This window comes from Lepisosteus platostomus, chromosome 13 (assembly GCF_059453375.1).
Source record: "Lepisosteus platostomus isolate fLepPlt1 chromosome 13, fLepPlt1.hap1, whole genome shotgun sequence".
Lineage (NCBI taxonomy): Eukaryota > Metazoa > Chordata > Actinopteri > Semionotiformes > Lepisosteidae > Lepisosteus > Lepisosteus platostomus.
Window position 1 is genome coordinate 18,693,052 of NC_142623.1, and position 23,060 is coordinate 18,716,111.

The window sequence follows — 23,060 nt, forward strand, 5'->3', positions numbered from 1 at the left end:
GACAGCTCACAACTAATACTTTACAAAATAATAATTAGGTGTAACAAAGCCCCCAATGTTTTAAAATCTCTTCAGAATCATCAGGCTTTACTTCTTTTAAATAAATAACAGTTTAATTCTAAAAACTCTCTATAAATTCTTCATCAAATTAATAATCAATTTCACCCACTTTGGTTCATTTAGTTCAGCATGTGATTAATGAAAGTGATCATCCAGCCTGGAATACAACTGAGACACTCCTGGAAACCGTTTTAAAACTTTTATAACAGTGATGCCACTGAGGCTCAACAGGCTTTATAATTCTACATTTTTTCCTGTTACAGACCACCTTCACTGGGAAGATTTGCAAAAGATTAGGGTCAGAACCAGGAACTAAAAACTGGAAACATCAGCTCATTAAATGTCTGTTTATAAGTATAGATGGGAGTCAGAGAGTCAGAGAATGACACCTCCCCCTGTCATAGTCTGGCTGCACTCTGATCTTTTGGGATTTGCTCTTCAGAGTGAGCTGTGTCACTGGTGAGGTCAATGCAATGGTAGCAGCTCCTGATAGCTGTAAAGCCCACATTCCTTCTTCTAGACTCCCTGAGGTGAATGCCTCAGATCCCAGCACAAAGAAACACTGATCCAACATCTCAGTATCTCACACTGTTCAGATCCTCAGACAATGAGAGATAGGGTGCTGCTGTGTTGGTGTCCAGAGACGCAGGAGCTGATAGAGAAAGCAAAAACAACACTGACTTAACCAAAGATAAAAAAAGTCTTTTAAAAAGTTCATTTTTTCAAATGTAAGCAATTGAAGTAGTATAAAAAGGTCATACAGATGTACAAAATTGAAATGAAGAATGCAGCACATTTCTGTTAGTGTCAATATGAGGACAGCAGCTAAAGAGTCAGCACACTAAAGACCCACTGTTGGGAGAGGATCACCAGGACATCTGTGGACCAAACTGGAGGAGATCAGTCACTTCACTCCAGGGCTCTTATACAGACAGTCGGACTCTCATTGCTTTTATCTGATTGACTCCACAATTCTCAATGTTCCTCCTGTACAGGAAAAACCTGTAAACCGTCTCCCAGACTCTGTACATGGTGCTTGGCCAACTCTATCAGTGCTATGAAACCCCCTCTGGGTCCTGCAGTGTGTTCTGGGCTCTGCAATGATGTTCAGGAGTCAGTGCTGCTGTGTGTTTAGACTCAGTACAATAGAAAAGAGGAAAGCAGGTTGGAGTTCACATACAGTACCTGCTCTTCGTGGACGTGTTCTTCTGAAATATATCAACAGGACCTGATAACTATATTACTCAAACAGATATAATTAAGATAAAAACAAATTAAAACAAAACTTTACATGCAGTTTACATATACTGTACCTCATTTTATGATGTTATTGTAATGACCCTGCACTGTCCTGAAGAGGACAGCAGTATCAGAACAGGAGGGTGAATCCACTTGCTGGGTTCTGGATCAGCAGCAAACACACTGGCACAAGTGTAACTGAAAGTACCGCACTGAGACTCGAGACAAGGTGGAACTCAGTCCATGACAAATGGCAAATCCAGGAGACATATACAGTAACAGTCAGTATTTTCTTCTGCAACTCGTAGTCACATTGAAGCAACCCCCTTGTCAACTGAAACAAACTCCAACTCTATGGATCCCAGCCAGGTACTCATGATCTCCACACCTACTGGGGGCTTTTCACACAGGGAAAGTCCAGCGTAGGAGAGAGACCAGCTCCAATCATGAAATCTGGTTTCAGAGCTAACTCTGTGCATAGATATAAGACCAATTATGTTTAGTCTGTGTAACGAACAGTTCTTTCCGGACCCTATGCGGACGACACAATCCATTGTCAAGGTCTAGTTCTTCTAGATCTGTCTCACTCATGCCACTCATCTCATCTCATCTCATTAATCTCAAGGGGTCTCTAAGCGCTTTACCTCTGTGAGAGTAGGAGGGTTCATCCACCACTGGAGTGCCAGACCCACCTGTGTAACTTACAGCAGCCTCACTGCACAGCAGAGAAGATTCATACATATTATCAGTAAATAAATTGAGAGGGACATTTAGGGAGACAAGATTGTATAAGACCATAATGGAGTTTAGCCAGGACCCCAGGGCTAACACCCCAACTCTGATGAACATGGGCAACATGTTGAATATACAGGAGTCTGCATACTCCTGTATATTCAGGACAGAACATTCAGAGAGATCAACCTTTCTCTGAACATCAGTAAAACTAAGATGATTGTGGACTATAGGAAACATCAGGGTGGAGACCACACACCTATTCACATCAATGGGACTGCAGTGGAGAGGGTCAGCAGCTTTAAGTTCCTGGGAGTTAACATCTCAGAGGATTTAACCTGGACCCACCACACCAACACCGTGGTCAAAACAGCATGACAGCGCCTGTTCTTTCTCCGCAGGCTAAAGAAGTTCGGCATGCCATCACATATCCAGGCCAACTTCTACAGGTGCACTATTGAGAGCATCATGACTGGTTGCATCACTGCCTGGTATGGGAGCTGCTCCACACGGGATCGCAAAGTATTGCAGAGGGTGGTGGTGAAGTCACCGCAGCTTATCACCAGCTGTGAGTTACCAAGCATCCAGGAGATCTATTCAGCTAGATGTCTGAAGAAGGCCAGGTCCATTCTCAAGGACCCCAGTCATCCCAGTCACAAACTGTTTTCCCTCCTACCGTCCAGTAAACTGTACCAAAGCATTTGGTCCAAGTCCAACAGACTGCGGAACAGCTTCTACCTCCAGGCAATAAGACTGCTAAATAGCCAACCTGTAGCTCCTTAGCAAATCACCTGTAATGGCTACATGGACACACAATTCTCACTATATTCAGCATAACTGCAATACATGAATATATTGCATACACCATGGACACATAGCAGCTCTACTCACATTGAGTTTTATTCAATTTAAAAAAAGTAACCTCAATTTTGTGATTTTTGTGTTTTTGTGAATTGTTGTGATTTTTGTGATTCTTGTCATTTTTGTAAGCTAGCAGAAAAAGACACTTCATTGCCAGCAACTACTGCTGCACGCCGTATTGTTGTGCATTTGATAAATAAACTTTGATTTGATTTGATTTGATTTGATTACAGTACTTATTGAAAATGGGAATGTTCACAATTAAAGGTCCCACTAGGGGGCAGCATCCTCCTAAAAGCACAACTCTTGTGCTGTGATCTGTCCTGAGGTTTCTCCTGTGCCCCCTCTCTCAATAAGTCAAAAACTTTATTTTTTTCATTCTTAATTTTAGCATGGACCATGAAGATCCATCTCTAAAGTGGGATCTGTTCAATGTGAGCCTTGTCATTCTTGAAAGGGTAAAGAAAAAGATAAAATCCCAGCCCTGCCACAAGATGAGCTTCAGTTCTGGACTGGGGCTATGCATAGAGTTTGAATGTGTTCTGCAGATTTTCTTCAGGGTTTCTTTAGGTTTCCCCCACCTCCCAAAGTCAAGCAAGCTTAGAATGACTAAAGTATCCCTGTGTACTTGTGCATGTGCATGTGTGTGTAGGATGGACTGGTGTCCAGTTGGGTATGTTATTGCACCTTGTCTCCTGTGATTCCAAGATAATCTTCATTGCATCTGATCCTGATACAAGTCTCAGGGAATCTACTTCAATAACAAAGGTGGGTAGTCTGTTCCATTTTGCTCCAGTTTGTTCCAGACATGTGTAACTGTTTTAAAAAACAGTTTTAGTCATAACTTGTGCTTTATTGGTTTTCACTTGTTAGAACTTGTGCACTTGAACACAAAATAATCTAGGAAGGTGGTAGAGGGATTTCGTAGAGTTATTTCAAAACATTTTCTAAAAGCAAAAACATTTTCGAAAATAATTGTTCACTGTTTTCCTTTCCTATTTGCTTTATATAATAATCTCTCACTGCTTATTCTACCTGTTCCTTTTCTTTGTGCACTTGATATTGTCATTTTCTATTTCCTGACATTGACCTGACAATGTGTCTAGCAACATGTACCATACAGTATGCCTTGGTACTGTCACAATGGTGTAATTAGCTCTGCTGCATTAAAACCTCATTCTACACCACGTTGCCATCACTGCTAATGAGCTGAAGAGAGTCAGTTTGTTCCATTGAAGGTGAACAAATAATATGATTATACTTGTTTCTGGTGCTGGAACCTACAGATTACAACTTGCTAACTACAAGAAGCCAGGTAAGATACAGTAAGTGCTTTATTCATGTAGTGCAGGACATAAGTGATTTTACAGCTGGAAACAGTCTGCTTTTGTAAAAATATTCATACTCAATTCAGAGACTGAACAAACTGAACTTGTTGTAGCAAGGGGTAGACTGTATTTAATTTTTATCTGTGATCTGAAAGTTTGAAAAATAGACTAAAACCTGGTTTCCACAAAGATTAAATAAGTCAAGCAAGCCAGTAATACTATCAGGTTGATCTGAGGTTGGAGTCTTCAATGTGAAGTTGTGGCTTTGTGTAGTGTAAATAGGACTATTTTTGCTTTATCTTTTGCACAGTGAACGTCTTCATTTGTGAAAAACAACGTGATAAAAACATTACTTTCATTACATTTTTTAACAGAATAACATGACTTTAGTACACTGAAAAAAGGCATGACTTGTCTTTTATGTGCAATTGTAGAGATTTGTACAATAAACATCAATATTCCTCCCCACTCCAAATGGTAGTTGGCAGTTGATGTTAATAACTATCCTTGGATTGTCCTTTCCTGTGTGGCCATGTGATGGATTGGGATCCCCATCCAGGAGAAGAGCAGGTACGTGGTATGTGCTTCTGGGTATGGAATTCTGGGATTTTAAGTCTGTCCTTTCAAGATAGGCTTCACTGACCTTGACATCATTAGAAACTTTATGATAATGAATGAATAGTTATTTATTACTTTCACATGCTCATATTATCTATTATTAAGATCAAACAATCCAAGTTTTTTCTCTGTTTTACTTTGTTACATTTCTGACGCATTGAACTTCTTTCAGCTCTGCTTTGTTTCCACATCAAGGCCAAAAAGTTAAAGAATAAGAAAGGAACAATTGATATTTTTTTACTTCTGTATTTACACGCACATCAGGACAGAATATCTTTGATCACAGTACTAATATATAAGTGAAGAACTTAAAAATAAATGACACAAATTCACATGAATTCTGACATGATCAGAACCATATCTGAATATTACTGGGGTAGGACACAAATAGCGATCATCTAAAAATGGACAATGCCCCAAATTCAAATTGTACTTAATCCAGGCTGAGCTACAGTACTAGTTATTTTACAACGTGGAACTGTAAACACCAGACTGTTGTCACACCTGTTCTGGTTTCTACCTTTATATTGAAAAGCAAGAAGCACTAAAATTAACCCTAGAAATAAAGATGACAATGATTGACAGTTTCACACAAACCCTTTGACCACTGCAAGAATAACAATTAGACAAACATGGCAGATTATCATTAAATACCTAAGTGCTGTTTCTAATTTTGAATTGAGACCTGAGTGAGTGCAGATGAAGCTTGAACAGTTGTGGTGGTTAGGCTCTCTTCTCACAGATCCACGAACTGTGAAAGGTGCAAGGTACTGTACATTATTTAACTTGCTGTTCCTCAGGTCTCCACAGTCTTCATCACCCTCATTGTTGGTCTCCCCAGCATTCCAGTACCTACATTCCAGAAAGGAAGTCACTTGTTTCCTGTAATTCTGTCTTTTTATTTTGCCTGCTAACACTAACATGTTTATGATCTGTTGACGTTGCTGTTCAGTTGAACTGTAGAACCTGTTTTGTTTCAGGTTTTGAGTTAGGGTTAGCTTACTTAATTCATTATACTTAGCAATATTGAGGTAGACCTTGAAATAATTCTCTTAGTACAAAAACACCAGCTCACAAGTACTGTTGTAGTCAGTATTGAGCACGGATTGGTTTAATGAGACTAACATGTTGAGTAGGCCAAGCAATATTGGAGAGCAGCTTGTAAGTCTAACAGTATGAACTGTCCAGATCTTAAATTAGTTTAATGTTCTGAAACCTAGAAATTCTTACCAGTTCTTATTGCCAAATTTTAGAAAGCAGAAACAGTTTGACAAAATGTTTAAATCAAATAAATTAAAAGTTCTTTATACCAAATTTATCAAAATTCATAAATTGAAATGGGTCAAAATGATTGCAAACGTTCTGTGACATATCAAGAAGAAAGTATGAAATACTGCAGGACAAAGGGTGAAAATCACTCAGACTGCAGTTGCTCATTTATTGACGAGGGGGTCTCTTCATTACACAAGAACAGAAAATGTCCACTGGTGTTCCATCCACCCATTTCCAACTCCCTTGGCTTTCACTGTCAGTCAACCTCCAGCAATGGTTGGAAGTAATTATGCTGCTTATATATTTCTGGGAGCAATGATGAAAAATTAAGTCCATCTGAGATTATTAAAATTATAGAATAATGCCTCTAACTGTAGGCATTGTGGCTGTACCTCTGAAGAACTAATCTGAAGTATCCTAGTTGTTGGACCCACAAAAAATACAGCTGTATTCATTTTGATAAGGATTATAAATAAAATTTAAAGTAGCAACGAGAGAAGATGAGCAAAAACAAACATTTAAAATTCTTCTCCAAGATTCAACAATCTTGATGATCCATGACTTGCTCAAGGCTGAGAATGTGGAATGTTTTCTCATACTTTCTAACAGGTTGTATTTTGTGTTGGATTATGTGCACGTTGAAGAGGCAGCAGACTTCTGGTAAATGAGTTTCATACATCCTTTTCTTTAAACAGTAAGAAAAAAATGTGAACATAGCAATGAAATATCACTTTTCCTCAATTTCATTTCTGCTCTAAAACACAGCCACGCAATAAAAAATGTACTACCTTTTGTCGGAATTAGGTTAGGGCTCAGATGTTCTTAAAAAAGGTCCCACAACTTCCACTGGTTTGATTTCAAGAAGTACTTCACTGAATAATATTTTTAATGAGAAATAACTTTGCCACCTTACCAAACGAAAAGAGAACATATCCACAATGCTAAGATTCTTTTTTTGACAAATATTCAGTTATTGGAAATTTTGGGTTGAATTCTGCTCACAATTACTACGGTTTCAGGCCTAGTCAATGTTATTAGTCAATAACACCTCATACATTTTGGCTGTATTTGTTAATATGCCCGTATAGTCAATGCCAAATTCAAGAATTTTAAAAATACATTCAAGTTTTTCTCACTTTTGATCTATACAGTAGGTATTTTAGAGGACATGTCCTTTAAGTCCAGGACAGTGCATATAGCCTAGTTGTCAGAAAACAAACGTGAAGACAACATTGAAATATCACTTTTCCTAAACTTACTTTCTATTCTAAAACACAACCATGCAATCAAAATCGTTCTATGTTTGGTCAGAATCTTAACCCTAACCCTAGCAAAGGGTTTGGGTAAGGTTAAGGTTATGGTTCAGATGGTCTTCAAACAGGTCACAACTTCTACTGGTTTGATTGCAAGAAATACTTCACTGAATAACATTTTTAATGAGAAAGTTTGGGTTGAATTGTGTTCATAATAATAACAGTTTCAGGCCTAACTATGGTAGAAGTCAATTACACCTCATACATTTTGGGTGTATTTGTTAATATTCAATGTCAAATTCAAGAGTTTTAAAAACATAAACGTCTTTCTGCCTCCATAACTAAAATGCCAAATAAGAGTGGCACAGTGCGGTTTTCATCACTCTCTGCGGGAGTGCTGGCTGTGATGAATTTAACCGGTTTCACCGGTATTTTCAAAGTAGAAGGTCTAGCAAAGTCATGTACCATAAAAGTATGGTAGTTATAAAGCATTAATACTTTCGCTTGGGTTTAAATAAAGTCGATGTTTTCTCTTTTGGGTAGACTTGACTATTTAGCCATGAGATATGCAATAGACTGTCATTAAACAACCTTATGTTTATTAATCTTCCTTGTTATGCACAGTGGGAATGGTAATGTAATGGGAATTAATTTAATCACAGAGATCTCTCTGGTCGGGGTGCGGGAGAGCCGGCTGGCAGGCGATGACGGAGAAGAAAATAAACGCAGCTTTTAACTCCGCAAGTCTGAGTTTTTGTGTCCGTCATCGTTACACTATCATTCTGTCCATCGAAAACCTGTTTATATGTGACCTTTCAGAACACCTATCTATTTTCTTCCTAGCACAATTTATGAGCACTCTGTGATTAAATTAATTCTCATTACATTACCATTAGCAAATTAAAAAAAAATTGCGTCAAAAAGCCGGGCGTAACAGTTGTTTCCTTTTTCTGATCACTCACTGTTTGTATACTCGTCTCACCTGTCCTGTTCTTTGTTTTCTTGTTATTTGCTGTGTATGCCTGCTGCGATCCACTCCTGCCCGCACACCTAAAGAAGACTACTTTACATTTCTTTGTGCGATCCATAGTGCAATTAACCCTTGCTAATACATTTGTGGCCTTTTCAAAGTCTGTGCTGTCCTTTGAAAGCGAGATGATCTCTGGTTCTTTGACAAAACAAGGCTCGCCAGATAATGTGAAAAAGACACCACTGTGCATAACAAGGAAGATTAATAAACATAAGGTTGTTTAATGACAGCCTATTGCATATCTCATGGATTAATAGTCAAGTCTACCCAAAAGAGAAAACATCAACTTTATTTAAACCCAAGCGAAAGTATTAATGCTTTTTAACTACCATACTTTTATGGTACATGACTTTGCTAGACCTTCTACTTTGAAAATACCGGTGAAACCGGTTAAATTCATCACAGACAGCACTCCCGCAGAGAGTGATGAAAACCGCGCTGTGCCACTCCTATTTGGCATTTTAGTTATGGAGGTTGAAAGACGCACCCCCCACCTCTGGGTGCCTGTTCGAGTCGCAGTAGGTAGAGAAACGTGCGAAAAAAAGTTCATTCCAGCTACAATACATATATATTTTTGTGGTAAGAGGGAGCATAACATCAGTATTTACTGCTAGTAATTAGTGTACGATTTATAGTTGAAATCCTGAGCCTAAATATTAAGTTAAAATCTCGACAAACGAAGCAATGTAGGAAATGCGCACACAGAAATACACAGAAAATAAATGCGTTCTGACATCTCAAATCAGTTTCGATCAAGGTCTCCTAAACGAACAAGAAAAAGAGCATTTTCATAGAACAATTACGCTGTGTTTACGTAGAATAGGTGATTAGATTTATGAGCAATCTAATTTCTTATTTCTGAACATTATTACACAGAAGACAAAGGTAGCGATTTACGTTGCATTGTGCATTGTGCTGCTGTAATACAGTTTAAAATAATTAAAGGTTTTAACAGTATCAGCTTTATTTATAGGTTGTAATTTTAAAAAAGTAAAAAAACCGCACTCAAAATGCAATTTAGAGCTTTTTGGCAAGAGGAGACACCCACACTAATAATGTAACATGCTGCTGTTATACTGTTATTTGTATAGATACGCGATTGCATGTTTTTTTTTAATCCCTGGTGGTACCGGGCGTCCATAAGAATCAAGTTATAGGTTTCATTGCGCTTTGACAGAAACCAAATTTCCTAAATTTAATATGTGCTTTTCTATATTTATTGTCAATTAATTGTCCATAATATTGCTATTCTATTTTTTCAAAGAAATGTTTGCTAAAATAAAAGTCATGGCACCGGCTGGATTTGAACATGCAACCTGTCGTTTAGTAGTCAGCATATACTATTCTTGTGTTGCAGTACATGAATATAATTATATCGTTATTAATTTCTTTAGATACACGATTCCATATTATATTCCCTATTAATCAAATTCTAAAAGTATGCTTGTTGACTCCGGTATCGAGCGTATGCGCAGAAAAGCTTAAAACTACCACTTTTTATACACGTTATTTCACGTTAGTTACTGTAATACTGTATGTTTATGTAACAAAATCAATATCGTTTATGGCCTTCACACGCGTGGAGCTTCTATGAGGTGCTTTTTTTGTTGTCACTGTTTGAAGGCATTAAATACAATTTTGTTTGCATTTGAAGACTGCTATTTTGGGAGTTTTGGTAAGGATGCATAAAACGAAACTATAGTAATTGAGTCCTAAAACAAGGAAAACAGAAGAAACTGAATCACTTGGAATTTCCCACACCCCTGAAGAAAGCGGCATGCTGGAGAAAGGTGCTATAGCAGATGAAGATGAGACCTTGGTGGCTAATGGAGGTGCATGACCCAAAGACACATTTGTTTGGACTCAGAAGTTCCGGTAAGCTACTGAAAGTGGGAAGGAACCAGCCATTATGGAATCTACAGCATCAGCTGGATTGTCTGTTGACCCACCTGAAAAAATTGCTAAGATAAAATAAGATATCCAGTAGCCATATCACCCTGCAACTCGCAACTGACAACCCACTGAAGCTAAACAGATGTGAGCCTGGTCAGTACCTGGATGAGAGACCTACTGGGAAAAACTAAGGTTGCTGCTGGAAGAGAGGCCAGCAAGGGGCGCTCACCCTGCGGTCCATGTGGGTCCTAATGCCCCAGTATAGTGATGAGGACACTATACTGTAAACAGGCACTGTCCTTCAGATGAGACATAAAACGAAGGTCCTGACTCTCTGTGGTCATTACAAGTCCCAGGGCGTTTCTTGAAAAGAGTTCAGGTATAATCCTGATGTCCTGGCCACACTTCCCATTGGCCCTTACCAATCATGAGCTCCTAATAATCCCAATCTGTGAATTGGCTTCATTACTCTGCTCTCCTCCCCACTAATAGCTGATGTGTGGTGAGTGTTCTGGTGCATTATGCCCACCATTGCATCATCCAGGTGGGGCTGCACATTGGTGGTGGTGTAGGGGAGTCCCCATTACCTGTAAAGTGCTTTGAGTGGAGTGTCCAGAAATGCGCTATAAGTGTAAGCAATTATTATTATTATTATTATTATTATTATTATTATTATAGACAACCAAAGGACATTGAAAACAGTGTCTCAGGAGAAACAATGTTATAGATCTGGTGAATTTGGACTTTGTTTTCGCTTTTTTCCTCTAAACCAGGCCCCATCTAAAGACAAGTCAGCAAAACTGTTTCTGCAAAGAATCTTCTGTTTGTTTTGGTGACTGTAAGATGGTGAGGGAAAGATGGTAAAGGGGTTAGTAGACACTGGTAGACTAGTAGACAATCCGGCAAACCTTTGTTAAATCTAACCTTGCTAAGAAGTCATGTAACTGTGGGGGTCACAACTATTACCTATGTGCACGGAGATACCAGGGAGTAACCTACTAAACACATTAAACTGAGAATTGCAGATCAGGAGATACAGATGACCGTGGGCCTAGTTAAAAATGTACCCTTTCCAGTAATACTGGTACAAGACATTCCTTTTTTCTCAGACTTGTTGAATCAGACAGAGAAAGGAACACCTGTGTCTATAGTTATGCGGAACCAGTCAAAAAAAAAGAAAAAACATTGGACTCGGCAGAAGAGGACCATTTCTAATTTTCTCTAGATATTTTTGAGGGTGAAGAAAAGCAGCATCCATCGATGGGGGGAAAGAAGAAAACTAAAAACAAGATTAGTAGATTTGTTGATGGGACCTGAAAATAAGTGTATAGACATTGCCCAGTATCAAAGAGAGGACAAAACATTGAAATACATTTTTGACCATCTGTTTTCTGATAATTTTAAAGATGTTAAGTTTCCTTTTTACCATGTACACAATGGAATTTTTTATAGGAATTGTAAACAATCAAAAACGAATAAAAGAATTAAGCAGTTGGTTGTTACGAGAGGACATACAGTATTGCAAATAGCTCATTAAATTTCTTTAGCGGGACACATGGGGAGTGATAAGTCTTTGGTAAGAATATTACAATGATTTTGTTGGCCAAACATTCATGATGTACAGTAGCTGAATACTGTAGGTTCTGTAAAGAATGCCAATTAGTGGCACCAGAATTAGCAAGGAACTGACATACCTTGATTCCCATTCCTGTGGTAGATACTTCATTTGAGAGAATTTCAATGGATATTCTGGGTCCTTTGTCTCCTAGTTCCAGGGGTAATAAATATACATTAGTCATCAGTGATTATATGACCAGATATCCAGAAGCAGTTCCTCTGAGAACAGCTACTGCTAAATGGATTGTAGAGGAATTTGTCACATTGTTTAATTGGGTGGGTATACCCAGGGAACTTTTAACAGATCGAGGTACCAATTTCACATCATCCCTGTTGAAGGAACTGTATGAACTTCTTCAGATTTCAGCAATAAGGACTACCCTTTATCATCCTCACCTCAGACTGGTGGAAAAAATGAATCAAACCTTGAAGCGTATGCTAAAAAAAATATGTCCACACAGAGCCTAAACAGTGGGGCAAGATATTGTCCTACCTGCTATTTGCCTAGCAAGAAGTGCCTCAGGAATCTAAGGGATTTTCTCCCTTTGAGATGTTATATGGTCGACAGCCTTGTGCTCCGTTAAATCACATAAAGAAGAGTTGGGGAGGTCATATTGCAGACTCCACCAAGATACTGTAATAGACTATATCATCAACATAAGGGAAAAGATTGCTAGTTACACAAAGCTGGCTAAAGAAAACCTGAAGTAGGTTCAAGTCAAAATAAATGGTACAATAGGCATATCAAAGAAATACAACTTAAGGTAGGTGATACTGTAAGGGTCTGCTGCTGTTACCTACTTCAGAGAATAAGCTACTGGCGAGATGGCAAGGCCCCTTTCAAGTACTAAGACAAGTAGGGCCTGTAGATTACGAAACTGCTCTTTCTGACACAAAAGAAAAAAATCTTTCATATCAATCTTCTAAAACCTTTGGTGGAAAGAAAGCAAAACCTGGCTTTAATCATTTTGCCTAAATTAAGGAGGGATATGGCAGAAAGCTTATGCCCGATTGAAAGATGTAGGGTACAATTGTGATAGTCCAAGAGGTAATACTCTCACAACTAAGCTACATGCTGAGTTTGATCAAATGCTGAGAAAATTTACAAATGTTTTTACCAATCTGCCAGGGAAAATTGATGTAATTCAGCACGTGGCAGATACTAGGCAGCATTCCCCTATTAGGACAAAATGTAAGCAAATTCCTGAAAAATTAAAACCTGTAGTAGATAAGGAAATTGAGCAAATGATAGCTTTAGGAGTTCTTGAGCCTTCCACTAGTCCTTTGTGCTCCCCAGTAGTTATTGTACCTAAAAAGAATGGAGAAACCAGGTTTTGTGTTGATTTCAGGGAAATAAATGAAATTTCAAAGTTTGATTCATACCCCATGCCAAAAATAGTTGAATCACTTAATTTACTAGGTGGAGCTAAATTTATATCTACTTTGGATTTAACTAAAGGATATTGGCAAATTTTACTAGAAGAATGGTCAAAATGTAAAACTGCCTTTTGTACTTCTTGTGGCCTTTACCAATTCAGAATGATGCCATTTGGGTTGCACAGGGCACCAGCAACATTTCAGCATTTCATGAATCGTTTGCAATGTCACCTAGGTTATACTGTACTGCTGCATACAGTTTCTTGATCATGTAATTATTTAAAACCCTGATTGCCAGAACTACTTGAAGAAGTTAGAATTGGTACTTGAGGAAATACATGAAGCAAGGGCAGGTCTCACCATCAATCTACAGAAAAGTGTGTTAGGAACTTCAGAGACAAGGTACAGTACTAAAAACATAGTGGGGAACGGCCAAGTGAAGCCTAAGGTTTCAAAGGTTAAAGTAGTATTCTCTAACATGAAACTAAACTGTATAGTATATTAACTTTTATGATACTTCAGATGGTGGGAAAAATGCCAGGCTAATTGATGACTCACAGTGTCAGAGTGTGAACTATGGATACACTCTCAGATCAGCTCTGACGACACAGGATCACAGTTCATCCTCCTAATAGCTGCTGTCTTTGAAACCCACCTCATTCAATGCCAAGGTTATCACAGGGCCATGGCCAGTTCACAAATTACACTTTACAGAAAAATAATAAGGCTTTAGAAATCCACAATGCTTTAGCATCTCTACAAAGTCCACAGATAATGTATGAAGAGAGAATATTTGAAATGTAAAATGTTAATTACATTACTGTCAAATGTAAGAATGTTATGTTACACAATTCAGTTGAGAAATTCAGAAACCATTGATGATATCTACAGTAAATGAGATAAATATTTTAGAACAATGGACAAAAGGGTATAATGGTAAAAGTATTTTTTTAAAGCAGATTTCTCTTGGTTTCAGTAGGAGGACATCATTTAAAGAGTCGGGACACTACAGACACACTGTCAGGAGAGGATCATCAGAACAATCTGGTTAAATATTGACACCTGTAGAGCAAATTGGAGATCAGTCACTTCACTCCAGGACTCTTACATGTGATGCCACAATTCTCAATGTTCCTCCTGTACTGTGAAAACCTGTAAATCCCCCTTGTGATCCTGCACCCCAGTACTCACTGTATTGAACAATCCCCAGCATCTTCTCCCAGACTCTGTACTTCAGAGAGCCCAGGTGCTTGGCAACATCAATCAGTGCTCCTGAAACCTCCTCTGGATCCTGCAGTGTGCGCTGGGCTCTGCAATAATATTCAGGAGTCAGTGCTGCTGTTGGTTTAAAGTGCTGTGGGTTAGGACTCAGTACAATAGAAAAGAGGAAGACAGGCTGGAGTGCACATACTGTACCTTCTCTTTGTCTCCTTGTAGTTCTGAAAAAAAAATAGGACAAGTTATTAATTCTTAACAAACACAGACTCTCAAACAGTTCTGTAGGAATAGTGAAGAACATATTAGGCAGCAATTAAGTTTTACTTTTCCTGATTAAATAGTGACCATGATACTAGAGGCAACAGTAAAGACTTTTCAAATCAGAGTGCACAGATGCATGAAGTGTGTTTGAATAATGAAAATAAATAATATTTTTTTTAACAACAAAGAGCATGTGATTGAAATTTTACATTTAAAACAATATATTTGCACTTTAGTCAGGCTTAATTATATATTATACCTTGTATATGATGCAGCGATTGTATATTATATAAAAATAGATCTCTTTTGTGTAATATGAAACATCCCAAAAATGTTAATACTGTATATTGATATATATATATATTAAATTCTAAATTTATCCGTGCCATTGAAGAGACACTGTTGTATAGTAAGCAGTCAGTAGTGCTGCCAACCCTGACTGATTGCAGTCGAAGAGGAATTATACTATATCTCTGTATGAAAGTGAGGTTAGTTTGTCTCAGATTTCCTTGCAAACTGGACACAGCCCTGTCTGGGAGAGGACTCGTCATTCCAAGAGACTCCTGGAGACTTCAGAAAAATCCCTAGTTTTCAGTATGAGACTCACAACAGACCTGATGCCTTTGTGTCACAGCACAGCACATAGTGTGAACATAACTTTTTATTACTGTCAGGCTATAGTCAGGGATTGTTGTCACAGAGAGTCATCTCTACCTGCAGGAAGAAAATGTCGTCAGCTCTCATCTCCTGTTCTATGGCTCTGATTGTCTCTGAAAGTGATGAAATCTCTCTTGTAAGGCTCTCAAACTTTTCTTTCATCATCTGACTCTTCTGCTTTTCTTCCTCCCTCAGTGCAGCTATCCTGGCTTCCTCTTCATCTCGTAGAAACTGGTGAAGTTTCTCAAACTCCTCCTTAATCTGCCTCTCGGTCTGTTGGGTCTGTGTCTGGAATGGAAATTGTTGATTGCTGGTTGAGATCTATTACTTTATATTTGGGAGGTTTTTGGTTAACGTTGACTATCCAACTGAAAGGTTGTTATCAATTCAAGCAGCTGGCAATTACAAAAATGATTAAGCATTTCAGATAGAACACACCTTTTATTGCATTTTTAAAAATTAATTATTCTCTCTGAGCTTTCTTAGATACATTTTGAGATATTAGTCATCTTACCCTTTATCCAGAAATGTTAATAAAATAATCTGAAGATTTTTATTTCTGTTTCTGATATTTTCAAAGCTCAATTACCTTAATGAACTCTGCAATTTGGTCAGATGTCTGTTTAACTTTATCAATTTCTTTAAGTTTCTTTTTCAGATGCTCCAATGCAGCCTTGAGCTCTTCCTGGAAAGAGATGATAATTTACTGCAGAAACAGACAGACAGCAGACATTACTGACACCATAGAAGAGAAATATCCTGTTGACGGAGGAGTTTCACTGCAGATACAGTCTCTCTAGTACAGGGTTTCTACATCCCCTCCATTGGAGTGCTGCGGTGACACCAGTACCTCAGTTTTTACAGTATATTATTCCTGAGGGGTAGGTTAGACAAGAATGAAACATTCCTGTGGTTTGATGGGACCCCGGTGTAAGTAGTCGTGCTGTACTTACTGTATCAGCTCAGTGCTCAATGAAAACAAATCAAGTTTCTACTATTTCAATGACCTCTTAATTGGTTAACTGAAGCTTTATTTCAAATGAACTGAACCATATACAGTATATAAATATAAATTCAGTAAAAATTCAGGAGAATGGAATATTTTGAAGCTATGACTATATAACAACTGTTGATCAAGAAGCGTTTTAAAAAACTAAAACCTAAAAAATCCTAGAATGCACATACTGTATTGTACACAGTTTGACAGTATCCCATTGTTTAGCCCTCTCTAATGTCTGGGCATGATTTTCCTTGACATCAGACCTTTGGAGTAGAAGCTAGAGCACTAGAGATTCTGAAGTATGTCAAAAAGAGCCCTCTGCTGCCTGAATTCAAGAATTAAAAACACAGCCCCTTTATTCAGTCATTTCCCATATGGTGTTTTAATGCATCTGTATTAAAATCTTAATGAGGTTATACTAAGGTAGGTTTACTCTTTTAATAATAATAATTATAATAATAATTGCTTACACTTATATAGCGCTTTTCTGGACACTCCACTCAAAGCGCTTTACAGGTAATGGGGACTCCCCTCCACCACCACCAATGTGTAGCATCCACCTGGATGATGCGACGGCAGCCAAAGTGCGCCAGAACGCTCACCACACATCAGCTATCAGTGGGGAGGAGAGCAGAGTAATGTAGCCAATTCATAGAGGGGGAGTATTAGGAGGCCATGATTGGTAAGGGCCAATTGGAAATTTGGCCAGGACACCAGGGTTACACCCCTACTCTTTTCGAGAAGCACCCTGGGATTTTTAATGACCACAGAGAGTAAGGACCTCGGTTTTACGTCTCATCCGAAGGACGGCGCCTGTTTACAGTATAGTGTCCCCATCATTATACTGGGGCATAAGGACCCACATGGACCACAGGGTGAGCGCCCCCTGCTGGCCCCACTAACACCTCTTCCAGCAGCAACCTTAGTTTTTCCCAGGAGGTCTCCCATCCAGGTACTGACCAGGCTCACACCTGCTTCGCTTCAGTGGGTTGCCAGTTGTGAGTTGCAGGGTGATATGGCTGCTATAAGTCTTCCCTACATTTTAGACTGACCTACTATCTTACCACTGGTTTTATTATGGTTTTAAAATTTTTAAACAAACTTCAAAGGATTTAGAATACCACATAAAACTGTAAGAATATTGTGGTACTGCCATTAGGTCTCAACCTATTTTATTCACTTAAAGGGAAAATTTAGTAAATCTATACAAAAATAAACATTTCTTTTCATACTTTAATACATTATACACCTGCTCAGTTGTTCAAATATTAATGAATTATGACCTCTTTTTCTAAAAATAATTAAAATGGGTGGTATTTTTGCTTTGTTCCCAATGTTTGCTATGTTAGACTTTTGTACACAGCCAATAATTCAGAATACTTATAATATACTATAAATACTATTGAATACTATAAACAAACTGGCACAACTATAACATGGTAATTTCCTTTTGAAGATAGTATCTAAAAATGTTTTCAATATTATGTTTTCTCACCTTACGATCCATCACAGCTTCTTCCACAGGACAGAACTCATGGTTTTTGTGTTTTCCTGCGGTCTGACAAACCAGGCAGACAGGCTCTTCATCAGTCATACAGAAGAGCTTGAGCTTCTCCCTGTGCAGACTGCAGAGCTCTTCAGACCCTGCTGGAGGTCTCTGACTCCGTTCCCGTAAGAACTTCTCACACACATTCTTAAGAGCCAAGTTGAAGGGAGGCAGATCCCTTGAAGATCTTCTCCTGCAGGCTGGACATTCCTGAGAGCCCTTCTGTTTCCAGTGCTGCTCCAGACAGACTTTACAGAAGCTGTGGCTGCATGTCAGGAGAACAGGATCCTTGAAGATATCATAACACATGGAACAGGAGAGATCCTCTTCCAGGCCAGAAGATCTTGCTGCCATTTCTTTTATAGACCTACAGTCTGACTTCTGCCTTTCTCAGCAATATTGTCCTCAAACAGATTCCTAAATACATTTAGATCCACTTCTTTTTCTGTGGTAATGGCTCTCACATCCTTTCATCAAAGAATGTTCTATTCTGGCAACTTCTCTGCCTTTTTCTAAACAAGGAAAGATGTTTCTGCTCCTCTGCAATGATAGGATGAGTCAGAAAGTGCAAATTAACTTGAAGGTTGACATTCATATCATTCATTTAGTTTTCTTTAATGCTTGCGATTCTTCATGCCATACAGTACTCTTTTACTTTAGTGGACTTCTGATCGAACAGTCATTATCTGCTAAAGGAGAATTTTGTCTCTAAAATCCATCCAATCTATACAGTATATTCACTTTTATCATACTTCAGGCGGTGGAAAAAATGCCAGACCAATTGAATGCTCACAGTCTCAGACCGTGAATTAGGGATACACTCTCAGATCAGCTCTGTGGACACACCTCAGCCTCTCAATACCTATTATCTGTAAACCCCACCTCATTCAAAAACTTCACTATCACAGGGCCATGGCCAGCTCACAATGAACATAATACAGAAAAATAATTAGATGTTACAAATTCCTGAGTCTTTCAATGTCTTTTCAGAACCATTTTGTAATGAGTCTACACTATACATGATAATGCATCTATTCAATAACTGACTTTATTCCGTTGCCACCTTCACTTAATATACTGTACTCCCTACGGAAACCCAAGAGGGTTATTTATGTTAACATATATCTTTACATCTCCCCTGCATCTGATTATTTTGACAAACTGAAGCATACATGAAAATGAACAGCTTTCAAATGAAAGGAAATAGGAACACTTAAGCCATAACATCCAAAGGCAGAATCAGGAATGAATAACAATAAAAATATAATAATAACAATAATAATAATAATAATAATAATAATAATAATAATAATAATAATAATAACTTTGAATCACTTCCAAAACATAACATGACTGTCCCGTGATATTACCTACTGTAGTACACATTTGTTCTCCTTCATCCTTGGCTACCTTTTGCTGCGTTAGGTGAGTCTGGTGTTCCTCTGGTGGGCCCTCTTGGCTGCTCTGTACAACCTGGTCAGGAGTTTTTGGCAACTGTGTGTGATTCCTCCTCACAACCGCACCTGTAGTATGTAGTATGTAGTATGTAGTACTACATAAATTCTTGGAGCCACTTCTTGAAGCACAGTCCCCATACAATTCCATTATCTTCACTCTGCATATAACACCCTGTCCTCCACTTTTAGTGGAGGTAATGGTTTTGCCAAGCGGTCATAGTAAAATTTATGGTGCTGGATTGTGTTCCATACTTTTTGAACTAGTGTCTGCAACTGCCGACCCATGATAAGCTCTGCTGGAGACTTCCCACACTCCAGAGGTGCTGTCCTGTATGCTAACAGTGCCAAATACAGATCCTCATTGTTTTCTGATGCCTTTTTATTGTTTTTCAATTTGTACACCATTTTCTGCTTTTCCATTGGCTTGTGGAAAATGTGAACCGACAGTAACACGCTCAAACTTATACTGGCAGGCAAACTGTGCAAACTCCTTACTGCAATTCTGGGGGCCATTATCAGAGACCACCACATTGGCTATGCCATGCCTGGCAAAAAATAATTTCACTCCAATGGCAGTGGAACGGGTAAGGAGTGCAATTTCTGGGTAATTAGACAAATAATCAATAACTAATAAGTAGTCTTTGCCCTCAAAGTGAAACAATTCTGTTCTTACCTTCTGCCAGAGGATTCATGATCCTTGGTTCTTTTTGTTTTCTGTTTTGATGCTTAAGGCATGTGGTGCAGCTTGCAATTATGTCTTTGTTTTCTTGATTAATTCCTGGACAAAACACTCTCTAGTCGCTTGTTTTTTTCAATGCCGAAATGTCCTTTGAGAAGCTTCTAAAGTACTTCCTTTCTCAGTGAAGTGGGAATCACAATCTGATTGGCTTTCAACAACAGCCCATCTACCACTGCCAAAGTGTCCCGAAGAGAATAATATTGAGGACAGGTTTGTTTTGGCCAGTCACCCTGCATTAGCCTTATGACCTTTTGCAAATATTTGTCTGTAGCGGTTTCCCTTCATAATTTTTGTCTCACTGTTGTCCTGACAGGAATGGTCTCCATAACTACATGAACATGACAGGTGATTTCTTCCATCTCTTGTAAGCCAACTGTCTGTGGCCTCCCAGCTGTTGATCTTGAGGGAGCATCACCAACAACAAGATACACTACTTCCCAGGTTTATAAGGCAGTTCATAATTGTCACCTTGCAGTCTCATCACCTTTCTCTTTATACGTGATGTCATGTCATTCAGGTGCTTTTGACTTAAAGTGATAAGAGGCCTATGATCAGTCTCTATTTCGATGAATGGTAGGCCAATGATGTTAGAGTGGAATTTCTCACATCCAAACACAAGACCAAAGCACTCTGTCACGAAGCGTTCTTTCAGGACCCTATGCTGACAGCACAATCCGGGAAAGAGTGAGGAAAACACAGGGAAAAAAGCATGCAAAGGGGCTGGAAGGAAAACAGGGGGCGTGTCCAAGGTGCGCTGGTGTTCTGAGGCAAACAAGTCCAAGGGAGTCCGTAGCAAATCCAAGAATGATCCAATGTCCAAAACCAGGAGATCCATCCAGACACAGAGTTAAAAGCCGGAGCGGGATCCGGCGAAGGGTCAGGGGGAATAAAAGGGGGGTAACGGGACCAAATGCTCCAGTCCCAGACCCAGATGGTCAGGACGCCGTTGGGAAGCCGATGCCATCAAGTCGCTCCTGGACTTGCGGGTAGGCGGGCTTCTGGGTGTCCATCTTCCAAAGCTGAGCCCAGATTGGCAGGAATGTCTGGCTTTTATAGCTTGGGGGGCAGGAACCAGAGGCAGGTGCAGGTGCAGGAGATAAGTACAGAACAAGGAAGGGCTGGAGCGTCCTTAAGAGGAGGGGTTTGCGAGCATGACACACTCTTTCTCAATCTGTGCGTATTGTCTCTTGGTGTCTGGCAGTGATCTTGCTGCATAGGCAACATTTCTCAAACTTTCTTCATATTCCTGAAGCAGAACAGCTCCCAGTCCATCTTTGGATGTACTGTATCTGTAGACCTATATTTTCCTACCTGGGTCAAAGCAACCCAGCACGGGCTCAGTGAAAAGTATTTTTTTTTCAATTTTTTCCATTCCCCATCATTTATCTTTTGCCATGACCACCCAGTCTTTGACAGAAGTAGCTCTTAAAGGGTAAAGGTATTAGAGGCTACTTTTGGCAAAACTTTCCCAAATAATTAACCATGCCCAATGCTTTCTGTAGTGCTTTCTTGTCGCCTTTAATTTTGTTATTATCTGGTTGCAGCCCAGCGGGTGTCAGCCTGTCTCAAAGGAATGTGATGTCCTGCCTGACAAACTGACATTTCTATTTAATTTGAGACCATATTGTTGCACTCTTTGAAGAGTTTTGCAAACTCTCTCATTTTACTTTTCCTTGGTCTCTGCCCAGATGATCACATCATCAACATATATTCTTACTCCTTCCAAACCTTCAAAAATTGTTTCCATGGTTCCATTAAAGATCTCAGCTGCCGAACAAATCCCAAATGGGAGCCACTGGTAGCCGTAATGTCCAAAGGGTCTATTAAGGTACAGAGCTCTGCACTTTTGTCATTAAGTAGAAATTACCAGAAGCCATGAGATGCATCTAGTTTTGTGAACCACTGCGCCCCTGTCATCTCACTGAGGATTTCATCCCTCTTTGGTATTTGATAGTGCTCTCTGAGTAGGTTCTCATTTAGGTCTTTAGGGACCATACAAACTCTAAGGCCTTTATTTGATTTTTTAACACAGACCAGGGAGTTCACCCATTTGGTAACTCCTTGTGTTTGCCATATGACTTTAAGCTTTACCATCCTGTTTAATTCCTTATGTAATCCATTCCCTGCTTGACAGTTTGTATGGTATTGTCAATTGCATTGTTAAGTGCCTTTGGGCAACCATGTTGTGAAAGGCGCTATATAAAAATAAATTTAATTGAATTTTAAACAACACAATATCAAACTGAAGTTCTATTACATGGTTCAGAAAACTAGATGCATCTCATGGCTTCTGGTAATTTCTAACGCACCATCGACACGCTCCCCTGTTCGTCTACCAGCCCCGTTTCTAGTCTTCTCTCCCACGTGTTTGTTTCACTCCCTTCTGGATTCTGCTGTCTGCGTAGGGTCCTGAAAAATGCTTCGTGACAACAACAGCATTAACAATTGAGAAAACAGAATCCCATGACAATTCACTGTCTTACTCACTGTTTGAAATTTACCCCAGTCAAATACCATTCATCTGCTTTGCACTAATCTATTACTAAGAGGATTCCCTGGCATTGTTTCAATGAAAGTGAGGTCAATTTGGGCCTTTTTTCATATTTTATCTCCAGAATAGAACTCAGTTATGTCTGGGAGAGGACATATTTCAGGAAAACTATCTGAATTAGCTGCAGCAAAACTAATTCCTCAATGTAACAACTCAACATGTGCACACTGCAGCTGTCAGTGTGTGTATGTAAGCATTCATTAATGTCAGTCTATATTCAGATTAATGATGTCACAGAGAGTCATCTCTACCTGCAGAAATGAAATGTCTTTAGCTCCCATCTCCTGTTATATGTCTCTGATTCTCTCTGAAAGGGATGAAGGATGAGATCTCTCTTGTAAGACTTTTCTC

At 39.0% G+C, this 23,060-nt stretch overlaps 1 protein-coding gene across 2 annotated transcripts; it reads right to left on the bottom strand.

Moving 5' to 3' along the window:
• Positions 1-635: 635 nt before the first annotated feature.
• On the bottom strand, positions 636-18,493 carry LOC148650170 (E3 ubiquitin-protein ligase TRIM35-like). 2 transcript variants are annotated; one of them, XM_088603720.1, is made up of 6 exons: positions 17,912-18,492; positions 16,006-16,101; positions 15,474-15,704; positions 14,697-14,719; positions 14,472-14,590; positions 636-712 (listed from the first exon to the last, which is right to left on the bottom strand). In XM_088603720.1, exons 1-6 carry the CDS (start codon positions 18,314-18,316, stop codon positions 636-638), a joined length of 951 nt encoding a protein of 316 aa, XP_088459846.1. In that variant the 5' UTR covers positions 18,317-18,492. The 2 variants fall into 2 exon arrangements, with proteins under 2 accessions (XP_088459846.1, XP_088459845.1); XM_088603719.1 differs by lacking the exon at positions 636-712 and having other exon boundaries at positions 14,278-14,590; positions 17,912-18,493.
• Positions 18,494-23,060: the final 4,567 nt, after the last annotated feature.